A 12,069-nucleotide genomic window follows, 5' to 3' on the forward strand; every position below is an offset into this window, starting at 1 on the left:
AGAGAGGTGGAGAGAGAGGTGGAGAGAGAGGTGGAGAGGGGGAGGGGAAGAGAGGTGGAGAAAGAGGCGGAGAGAGAGATGGAGAGGGGGAGGGAAAGAGAGGTGGAGAAAGAGGCAGAGAGAGAGATGGAGAGAGAGATGGAGAGGGGGAGGGAAAGAGAGGTGGAGCAAGAGGTGGAGAGAGAGATGGAGCGAGAAATGGAGAGAGAGGTGGCGAGAGAGGTGGAGAGAGAGATTGAGTAAATGGCAGCGACAGAGTGGACCACGAGTAACAATGAGGCTTCAGACTGCTGGGAATGGCCTAAACGACACACTGATACCAAACTGCAGGGGTCAGCAACAGACAGTAGATATGTACCCTAGTGCAGGGGTCAGCAACAGACAGTATATACCTACCCTAGTGCAGGGGTCAGCAACAGACAGTATATACCTACCCTAGTGCAGGGGTCAGCAACAGACAGTAGATATGTACCCTAGTGCAGGGGTCAGCAACAGACAGTAGATATGTACCCTAGTGCAGGGGTCAACAACAGAAAGTAGATATGTACCCTAGTGCAGGGGTCAGCAACAGACAGTAGATACCTACCCTAGTGCAGGGGTCAGCAACAGACAGTAGATATGTACCCTAGTGCAGGGGTCAGCAACAGACAGTAGATATGTACCCTAGTGCAGGGGTCAACAACAGACAGTAGATATGTACCCTAGTGCAGGGGTCAGCAACAGACAGTAGATACCTACCCTAGTGCAGGGGTCAACAACAGACAGTAGATATGTACCCTAGTGCAGGGGTCAGCAACAGACAGTAGATATGTACCCTAGTGCAGGGGTCAGCAACAGACAGTAGATACCTACCCTAGTGCAGGGGTCAGCAACAGACAGTAGATACCTACCCTAGTGCAGGGGTCAGCAACAGACAGTAGATATGTACCCTAGTGCAGGGGTCAGCAACAGACAGTAGATATGTACCCTAGTGCAGGGGTCAGCAACAGACAGTAGATATGTACCCTAGTGCAGGGGTCAGCAACAGACAGCAGATACCTACCCTAGTGCAGGGGTCAGCAACAGACAGTAGATATGTACCCTAGTGCAGGGGTCAGCAACAGACAGTAGATACCTACCCTGGTGCAGGGGTCAGCAACAGACAGTAGATATGTACCCTAGTGCAGGGGTCAGCAACAGACAGTAGATATGTACCCTAGTGCAGGGGTCAGCAACAGACAGTAGATACCTACCCTAGTGCAGGGGTCAGCAACAGACAGTAGATATGTACCTTAGTGCAGGGGTCAGCAACAGACAGTAGATATGTACCCTGGTGCAGGGGTCAGCAACAGACAGTAGATAACTACCCTGGTGCAGGGGTCAGCAACAGACAGCAGATAACTACCCTAGTGCAGGGGTCAGCAACAGACAGTAGATACCTACCCTAGTGCAGGGGTCAGCAACAGACAGTAGATATGTACCCTAGTGCAGGGGTCAGCAACAGACAGTAGATACCTACCCTAGTGCAGGGGTCAGCAACAGACAGTAGATATGTACCCTAGTGCAGGGGTCAGCAACAGACAGTAGATACCTACCCTAGTGCAGGGGTCAGCAACAGACAGTAGATATGTACCCTAGTGCAGGGGTCAGCAACAGACAGTAGATATGTACCCTAGTGCAGGGGTCAGCAACAGACAGTAGATACCTACCCTAGTGCAGGGGTCAGCAACAGACAGTAGATATGTACCCTAGTGCAGGGCTCAACAACAGACAGTAGATACCTACCCGAGTGCAGGGGTCAGCTACAGACAGTAGATATGTACCCTAGTGCAGGGGTCAGCAACAGACAGTAGATACCTACCCTAGTGCAGGGGTCAGCAACAGACAGTAGATATGTACCCTGGTGCAGGGGTCAGCAACAGACAGTAGATACCTACCCTAGTGCAGGGGTCAGCAACAGACAGCAGATACCTACCCTAATGCAGGGGTCAGCAACAGACAGTAGATACCTACCCTAGTGCAGGGGTCAGCAACAGACAGTAGATACCTACCCTAGTGCAGGGGTCAGCAACAGACAGTAGATATGTACCCTAATGCAGGGGTCAGCAACAGACAGTAGATACCTACCCTAATGCAGGGGTCAGCAACAGACAGTAGATACCTACCCTAGTGCAGGGGTCAGCAACAGACAGTAGATATGTACCCTAGTGCAGGGGTCAGCAACAGACAGTAGATACCTACCCTAGTGCAGGGGTCAGCAACAGACAGTAGATAACTACCCTAGTGCAGGGGTCAGCAACAGACAGTAGATACCTACCCTAGTGCAGGGGTCAGCAACAGACAGTAGATATGTACCTAGTGCAGGGGTCAGCAACAGACAGTAGATATGTACCCTGGTGCAGGGGTCAGCAACAGACAGTAGATACCTACCCTAATGCAGGGGTCAGCAACAGACAGTAGATACCTACCCTAGTGCAGGGGTCAGCAACAGACAGTAGATATGTACCCTAGTGCAGGGGTCAGCAACAGACAGTAGATACCTACACTAGTGCAGGGGTCAGCAACAGACAGTAGATAACTACCCTAGTGCAGGGGTCAGCAACAGACAGTAGACACCTACCCTAGTGCAGGGGTCAGCAACAGACAGTAGATATGTACCCTGGTGCAGGGGTCAGCAACAGACAGTAGATACCTACCCTAATGCAGGGGTCAGCAACAGACAGTAGATACCTACCCTAGTGCAGGGGTCAGCAACAGACAGTAGATACCTACCCTAGTGCAGGGGTCAGCAACAGACAGTAGATATGTACCCTAGTGCAGGGGTCAGCAACAGACAGTAGATATGTACCCTAGTGCAGGGGTCAGCAACAGACAGTAGATAACTACCCTAGTGCAGGGGTCAGCAACAGACAGTAGATATGTACCCTAGTGCAGGGGTCAGCAACAGACAGTAGATACCTACCCTAGTGCAGGGGTCAGCAACAGACAGTAGATATGTACCCTAGTGCAGGGGTCAGCAACAGACAGTAGATACCTACCCTAGTGCAGGGGTCAGCAACAGACAGTAGATATGTACCCTAGTGCAGGGGTCAGCAACAGACAGTAGATATGTACCCTAGTGCAGGGGTCAACAACAGACAGTAGATATGTACCCTAGTGCAGGGGTCAACAACAGACAGCAGATATGTACCCTAGTGCAGGGGTCAGCAACAGACAGTAGATACCTACCCTAGTGCAGGGGTCAGCAACAGACAGTAGATACCTACCCTAGTGCAGGGGTCAGCAACAGACAGTAGATATGTACCCTAGTGCAGGGGTCAGCAACAGACAGTAGATATGTACCCTAGTGCAGGGGTCAGCAACAGACAGTAGATATGTACCCTAGTGCAGGGGTCAGCAACAGACAGCAGATACCTACCCTAGTGCAGGGGTCAGCAACAGACAGTAGATATGTACCCTAGTGCAGGGGTCAGCAACAGACAGTAGATACCTACCCTGGTGCAGGGGTCAGCAACAGACAGTAGATATGTACCCTAGTGCAGGGGTCAGCAACAGACAGTAGATATGTACCCTAGTGCAGGGGTCAGCAACAGACAGTAGATACCTACCCTAGTGCAGGGGTCAGCAACAGACAGTAGATATGTACCTTAGTGCAGGGGTCAGCAACAGACAGTAGATATGTACCCTGGTGCAGGGGTCAGCAACAGACAGTAGATAACTACCCTGGTGCAGGGGTCAGCAACAGACAGCAGATAACTACCCTAGTGCAGGGGTCAGCAACAGACAGTAGATACCTACCCTAGTGCAGGGGTCAGCAACAGACAGTAGATATGTACCCTAGTGCAGGGGTCAGCAACAGACAGTAGATACCTACCTAGTGCAGGGGTCAGCAACAGACAGTAGATATGTACCCTAGTGCAGGGGTCAGCAACAGACAGTAGATACCTACCCTAGTGCAGGGGTCAGCAACAGACAGTAGATATGTACCCTAGTGCAGGGGTCAGCAACAGACAGTAGATATGTACCCTAGTGCAGGGGTCAGCAACAGACAGTAGATACCTACCCTAGTGCAGGGGTCAGCAACAGACAGTAGATATGTACCCTAGTGCAGGGCTCAACAACAGACAGTAGATACCTACCCGAGTGCAGGGGTCAGCTACAGACAGTAGATATGTACCCTAGTGCAGGGGTCAGCAACAGACAGTAGATACCTACCCTAGTGCAGGGGTCAGCAACAGACAGTAGATATGTACCCTGGTGCAGGGGTCAGCAACAGACAGTAGATACCTACCCTAGTGCAGGGGTCAGCAACAGACAGCAGATACCTACCCTAATGCAGGGGTCAGCAACAGACAGTAGATACCTACCCTAGTGCAGGGGTCAGCAACAGACAGTAGATACCTACCCTAGTGCAGGGGTCAGCAACAGACAGTAGATATGTACCCTAATGCAGGGGTCAGCAACAGACAGTAGATACCTACCCTAATGCAGGGGTCAGCAACAGACAGTAGATACCTACCCTAGTGCAGGGGTCAGCAACAGACAGTAGATATGTACCCTAGTGCAGGGGTCAGCAACAGACAGTAGATACCTACCCTAGTGCAGGGGTCAGCAACAGACAGTAGATAACTACCCTAGTGCAGGGGTCAGCAACAGACAGTAGATACCTACCCTAGTGCAGGGGTCAGCAACAGACAGTAGATATGTACCCTAGTGCAGGGGTCAGCAACAGACAATAGATATGTACCCTGGTGCAGGGGTCAGCAACAGACAGTAGATACCTACCCTAATGCAGGGGTCAGCAACAGACAGTAGATACCTACCCTAGTGCAGGGGTCAGCAACAGACAGTAGATATGTACCCTAGTGCAGGGGTCAGCAACAGACAGTAGATACCTACACTAGTGCAGGGGTCAGCAACAGACAGTAGATAACTACCCTAGTGCAGGGGTCAGCAACAGACAGTAGATACCTACCCTAGTGCAGGGGTCAGCAACAGACAGTAGATATGTACCCTGGTGCAGGGGTCAGCAACAGACAGTAGATACCTACCCTAATGCAGGGGTCAGCAACAGACAGTAGATACCTACCCTAGTGCAGGGGTCAGCAACAGACAGTAGATACCTACCCTAGTGCAGGGGTCAGCAACAGACAGTAGATATGTACCCTAGTGCAGGGGTCAGCAACAGACAGTAGATATGTACCCTAGTGCAGGGGTCAGCAACAGACAGTAGATAACTACCCTAGTGCAGGGGTCAGCAACAGACAGTAGATATGTACCCTAGTGCAGGGGTCAGCAACAGACAGTAGATACCTACCCTAGTGCAGGGGTCAGCAACAGACAGTAGATATGTACCCTAGTGCAGGGGTCAGCAACAGACAGTAGATACCTACCCTAGTGCAGGGGTCAGCAACAGACAGTAGATATGTACCCTAGTGCAGGGGTCAGCAACAGACAGTAGATATGTACCCTAGTGCAGGGGTCAACAACAGACAGTAGATATGTACCCTAGTGCAGGGGTCAACAACAGACAGCAGATATGTACCCTAGTGCAGGGGTCAACAACAGACAGTAGATACCTACCCTAGTGCAGGGGTCAGCAACAGACAGTAGATATGTACCCTAGTGCAGGGGTCAGCAACAGACAGTAGATACCTACCCTAGTGCAGGGGTCAGCAACAGACAGCAGATACCTACCCTAGTGCAGGGGTCAGCAACAGACAGCAGATACCTACCCTAGTGCAGGGGTCAGCAACAGACAGTATATACCTACCCTAGTGCAGGGGTCAGCAACAGACAGTAGATATGTACCCTAGTGCAGGGGTCAGCAACAGACAGCAGATACCTACCCTAGTTCAGGGGTCAGCAACAGACAGTAGATATGTACCCTGGTGCAGGGGTCAGCAACAGACAGTAGATACCTACCCTAATGCAGGGGTCAGCAACAGACAGTAGATACCTACCCTAGTGCAGGGGTCAGCAACAGACAGTAGATACCTACCCTAGTGCAGGGGTCAGCAACAGACAGTAGATATGTACCCTAGTGCAGGGGTCAGCAACAGACAGTAGATATGTACCCTAGTGCAGGGGTCAGCAACAGACAGTAGATATGTACCCTAGTGCAGGGGTCAGCAACAGACAGTAGATAACTACCCTAGTGCAGGGGTCAGCAACAGACAGTAGATATGTACCCTAGTGCAGGGGTCAGCAACAGACAGTAGATACCTACCCTAGTGCAGGGGTCAGCAACAGACAGTAGATATGTACCCTAGTGCAGGGGTCAGCAACAGACAGTAGATAACTACCCTAGTGCAGGGGTCAGCAACAGACAGCAGATATGTACCCTAGTGCAGGGGTCAGCAACAGACAGTAGATATGTACCCTAGTGCAGGGGTCAACAACAGACAGCAGATATGTACCCTAGTGCAGGGGTCAGCAACAGACAGTAGATAACTACCCTAGTGCAGGGGTCAGCAACAGACAGTAGATAACTACCCTAGTGCAGGGGTCAACAACAGACAGCAGATAACTACCCTAGTGCAGGGGTCAGCAACAGACAGTCGATACCTACCCTAGTGCAGGGGTCAGCAACAGACAGTCGATACCTACCCTACTGCAGGGGTCAGCAACAGACAGCAGATAACTACCCTAGTGCAGGGGTCAGCAACAGACAGTAGATAACTACCCTAGTGCAGGGGTCAGCAACAGACAGCAGATACCTACCCTAGTGCAGGGGTCAGCAACAGTCAGACACACTTGTGTTAAAATCAATGCCAGAAAATTGTGTCTTGCTTGGTTTTTTGGTCAAAATCATTCAAAAGGAGATTCCTGCGAAATTAGTTAAACATGAGTTGAATTTCGGGTTTTTATATAATTTTATTTTTACCAAATAGTAAAAAAAGAGACATGTAATTATTGTTATTGTCATATGCAATCTCTTTTTTAGTTAGTTGTGTTACAGTTGCAGTGAACCCCCCCTGAATCTAGTTTCCTACCCCTGCTCAGTGTTCGTCAGTGAACCCCCCCTGAATCTAGTTTCCTACCCCTGCTCAGTGTTCGTCAGTGAACCCCCTGAATCTAGTTTCCTACCCCTGCTCAGTGTTCGTCAGTGAACCCCCTGAATCTAGTTTCCTACCCCTGCTCAGTGTTCGTCAGTGAACCCCCCCTGAATCTAGTTTCCTACCCCTGCTCAGTGTTCGTCAGTGAACCCCCCCTGAATCTAGTTTCCTACCCCTGCTCAGTGTTCGTCAGTGAACCCCCCCTGAATCTAGTTTCCTACCCCTGCTCAGTGTTCGTCAGTGAACCCCTGAATCTAGTTTCCTACCCCTGCTCAGTGTTCTGCTCAGTGAACCCCTGAATCTAGTTTCCTACCCCTGCTCAGTGTTCGTCAGTGAACCCCCCCTGAATCTAGTTTCCTACCCCTGCTCAGTGTTCGTCAGTGATCCCCCCCTGAATCTAGTTTCCTACCCCTACTCAGTGTTCGTCAGTGAACCCCCCCTGAATCTAGTTTCCTACCCCTGCTCAGTGTTCGTCAGTGAACCCCCCCTGAATCTAGTTTCCTACCCCTGCTCAGTGTTCGTCAGTGAACCCCCCCTGAATCTAGTTTCCTACCCCTGCTCAGTGTTCGTCTGTGTCTGTGTGTGAGGGCATATCCAAGTTACATATACGTCAAAATAGAAAGTGGAACTTTATTTCAAATTAATTCACAAACCTAAAATCAGCATACAGTAATTATTATTTTCATTGTTAAAGATTATGATTTATATATTAAGTACTTGAAAATAAGAAAGTAATGTAAAGTATTTTTTCTTCGTGATATTTCCTCGGCTTCGTCTCAAAACGACGCAGTTTTTTTTCCACCTTTCTAGTACACTAGTTTTGACACGAGCCCTGTGGTACCTGGGCAAAAGTAGTGCACTTCATAGGGACTAGAGTGCCATTTGAGACCCGCGATAACTTCATAAGAAATGTCCCTCTAATCCTCATTTAAATAGACACTACTGAGGTAAAAAATAAAACGAATCCCGACTAACGTCGGGTAGGAAATAATACAAACATTCAAACAGAAATAATTAATAATAACAGCAATACAATAAAAGCATTTAGTAGAAACATCAAAGAGCTTCAATAAGGGATGAGAGCATCTGTACAACACGCTTTACAACGTTAAAGACAACTGGACAACGACTGGCAACACGTTAATAAGACAAGAGGACAACGACCGGCTGTAAATTCAGTTCTGGAAATAGACAGATAGAATTGATGAACTCGTTGACCTATTTGAGCATCCCTGAGGTGTCCTTCAATCTTCTCTCTCTTTTATACCCTCTTGGTTCCTTCCTTGGCCCCAAACAACCATCTTGCTATGTGATTGGTTCTGGTGTCCCCCCCCAACCCATCTTCAGCCTACCTGGGGGCATTGGTATCAAGCGTCTCAAAGTTTTATAGATCACAATTGAATAAAATCACACGGACATAGACACCTGACGCGAGATCAACAGTCCTCCTCTGATGACACATTAATGGCCCCCGGGTCAGTTCCCAGGTGTGATGGCGTGAGCTGTCGGTGTCGGCATGGTGACCAGGTAACTCGACGACCCGTCTAAGAGATGCCGTAGTTGTTGTAATACGCTGCCGTGGCGTCCGCTAACACGGAGATCAGGCTGGTTTCCGCGACAACGCTGCTCCCAGACGTCACCTGAATGTGACCCGTCACAGTCATTCCTCCTCCGTGTTCGGAGTGGAATACCCCTACCCCCGCTGCCGCTGCACCTGCCGCAGTCGAGTTCAGGTACTGGTCGAACTCATCGCGGTCGACCTCCCCTAGAAGCTCTACCTGACTCAGCTGGTCCAGTGTCTCCAGTTGGCCGTGGTTCTGGCCATGGTTCTGCTCTGGAGGAGGAGAGAGCTGACCCAGGTGGTGCTGGTGGTGGTGACCTGGGGAGAGGTGCCCCAAGTGGGGGTGATGGTGGGGCTGGAGGCCCGGGTGGACCTGGAGCTGGGAGGACCATGAGGATGGGCTGTAGTAGGACAGAGGATGCCCAGGGATGAGGCCTCCGGACTGAGCCTGGGACATGTGGGAGAGGTGGGTTAGGTGGGAGTGGGAGCCACAGTGGATGGAAGTCTGGGTATAGTCAGGGTGGTCAGGGTGGTAGGGAGTCATGTGACCTCCACCACCACCTCCTCCGAGGGCCTGACACTGGTGCTGGTGGCGCTCCTCTGAGCAGGAGACGGATGAAGAGGAGGAAGAAGAGGAGGGGTAGTAGGAGGGGTAGTCATGGTCCAGGGCCGAATCCAGGGGGGACATCTCAGGTGGGGTGGGGAGGCCGTAGGGGTAGGTGCTGCTGGACGGTACATCTCTTAAGGATCTAACCGGGCTGAGGGAAGAGTGTGATGAAAACCCAACACCACCATCCCCTTCTTTATCCAAACCCAGAGAGAGGCAGAGGCCCCGGGAGTCAGTTAGGGCATTCTGGTCAGGCCCCCCAAGACTGCTCAGTAGGAACCCTGGGTCCACACGCTTACAGATGCGCTTCAGCTGCTTCTTGCGACGAGGGCGATACTTGTAGTTGGGGTAGTCCTGCATGTGCTGCACCCGCAGCCTCTCGGCCTCCTCCACGTAGGGACGTTTCTGAAGAGGGGTCAGGGCCTTCCACGTCTTGCCTGGCATGAAGAAGAAGAAGAACAGGACTCGTTTAATCGTCCACAATAATCATTGATTTCTTGTTAACTCTTTTTACAAGGCCATAAACAGAAATTGTTTATGGAGGAAAAACAATGTAACAGTACTTTTATTATTATTATTATTATTAGTATACTATTATTATATTATATTGCATTAGTTGACTGAAGCATTGGTGTGGGATACAAAAGAAACAGAATATAAGTTAATCGTTCATATAAATAAAAACGTGTAACGTTGTATTAGTACTATGTCTTTAAAACATCCAAGATCACCAGTGTGTTCAGAGTTTCTACCTTTTAAAAAATGAGTTTATCAATAATAAACACTTATTTTCTTGCTTATGTTCAGTGGAATGTTCGTTTTTTTTAAAAAAAGGATATATTAGCGCACCCTATTAAAATGTTACATAGTGTTGGCGTTGACATTGCTTATGATTACATATTTATTGCATTCAAAACGAAAAGCAACTCCCAAATATCATTGAGATAATGAATGAATATCTAGCGAGGATTAAAACAACCAAAGGTTGCAATGCCATCACTTTTAAAGACGCAATTTCCACATCACGGCTTCATTGAATGCGTAATCTTCGTTCTGAGAATGGACAAACAATAGCATATATTTATGGAAAACATTTTCAATTTCCCCTTCGAGGTGAATATGTAAATTAAGAATAAACTATGATATCGCTCTCTCCCATGTTGACTGGATGAATGCTTATATGCTTATATGCTTATTTCACACTGTAAGACGTGGTACCATTTATTAGAGAGCAACATAACATGAATCATCATATAATAAATAATATGAATCACGATCAATTTAACGAAATAATTCATTATTGGTATATCAGTTATACCCGAAGGTCAAACTGAAATTAAATGTAAATCGTAATTCCGAGCCATGTAAAGTAACCCCCCGTCAATTCGATATAGGGAATGGATAGGCCTACGCTTTCAAAATTTAAACACATTTCACATATATTTATATTTAACCTCCTAATATAGTTTGACCGTTTTTATATAATTGTAATGAAATAATAGAATACACCATAACGGCGCGCGAGCGAGCGCCAGGACGCACGCGGAGATTTATGCACTAATGCAAATGACCCACAGGCCTCCTGATAAACTACTACTACTGGTAGAAAACATGCAATGGAAATGATTGCATTTTAATTTAATTTAGCGACGTCCAGTCATGAACTAACTGCCACTAGAAGTTTTTATCATTTTAAGGAGATGTGGATGATGCTCAAAATCGCCCCCCCCATTTAAAAAAAACGATGTTTTTATTTATTGTATTTTCTTTACATACTTTTAAATACCAAAACAGAAACAAATGTTATGATTTGATATCTCAATTAATTTTGAAAAAGGTTTAGGCAATTAATAGCTTTGATTTGACGAAGGCTAACTTTTGGCAGAGCATGTGTGGGCCTATAGCACAATAATACTACTAATAATAACAATCCTAATCATAATAAAAACAATATAAAAATATGTAATTATAAAATGTGAAATAGGTCCGTAAAAATAAAGGTGAATCTCACCCAGCATCTTGCTGAGCTCTGCGTTGTGCAGGTCTGGGTTTTGGACAGCCAGGCGTTTCCTCTCATCTTTAGCCCAGACCATGAACGCATTCATGGGCCGTCTGATGCGCGGCTCCGACGCTTTGTCCGCGGGAGTCCTGTGCGAGCCGTGTCCGTCAGGCACGTCCCCATCTCCCGTTGAGCACTCAAAGCTCTCCGGCCATGACGAGTACACGCTGATAAGTGCAGACATGCTCTCTCTTCACTCTCAGCAAAAGTTCGGTTGAGCTTCTCACCTCACGCTCCCGCGGCGCAGTGAAAACTTTTCTCTCTCTCTAAATGTGACTATAACAGTGAAATGTTCCGTGACAAATGCGTACTATAAGTACATACAAAAAAAACTTTGTTAAAATAGAGAAATGGCTTGATTCTTCAACTGTCTAAATTGGTTAAGATGTTGCCTGGGTTAAACTGGTTGCCTCTGTTGGTTATTGAGAGGGACGGTGTGTCTGGTCGCTGTTCCGCTATGACGTTGTAATTCAGCGTTTCCTTGCGTTTGGAAGGCAAACAGCTCTTTATATTTGAGGAGCAGGTTCCAACATTAAAGCCCGGAGGACTCTCAGCTCCTCCTTGACTGCAACTTGAGACCTGCGAGGAAACAAACAAAAAAAAGGGGGACAGGGACATTTATACTCTTCCATTTACTACTCATGTCTTACAGGAAAACAGAAACGGCTTTTCCTGTAAGGCTGGTAATGTTAGGAATAACAGAATGATATAGGCCTAATTGGTTCTTAGCTGGCATCCATTATAGAATCAAAATATAACTTTATATTCCCCAATGTGCATGACACTGCTTTCAACTAATATTTGT

General features: G+C 48.0%; 1 protein-coding gene across 1 annotated transcript; it reads right to left on the bottom strand.

The window, feature by feature from the left end:
• Positions 1–7,653: 7,653 nt before the first annotated feature.
• LOC118380072 (transcription factor Sox-7-like) lies at positions 7,654–11,843 on the bottom strand. Its single transcript, XM_035767072.2, has 2 exons — positions 11,217–11,843; positions 7,654–9,642 (listed from the first exon to the last, which is right to left on the bottom strand). The coding sequence occupies exons 1-2, from the start codon at positions 11,446–11,448 to the stop codon at positions 8,582–8,584; spliced, it is 1,293 nt and encodes a 430-aa protein (XP_035622965.1). The 5' UTR covers positions 11,449–11,843; the 3' UTR covers positions 7,654–8,581.
• Positions 11,844–12,069: the final 226 nt, after the last annotated feature.

The sequence above is a fragment of the Oncorhynchus keta genome, chromosome 19 (assembly GCF_023373465.1).
Source record: "Oncorhynchus keta strain PuntledgeMale-10-30-2019 chromosome 19, Oket_V2, whole genome shotgun sequence".
Lineage (NCBI taxonomy): Eukaryota > Metazoa > Chordata > Actinopteri > Salmoniformes > Salmonidae > Oncorhynchus > Oncorhynchus keta.

Coding starts and splice junctions, on each gene's coding strand:
- LOC118380072 (XM_035767072.2), bottom strand. CDS start 11,448: ATGTCTGCACTTATCAGCGTGTACTCGTCATGGCCGGAGAGCTTTGAG. Junction 9,643..11,216: donor AGAGCTCAGCAAGATGCTGG/GTGAGATTCACC, acceptor TCTTCATGCCAG/GCAAGACGTGGAAGGCCCTG.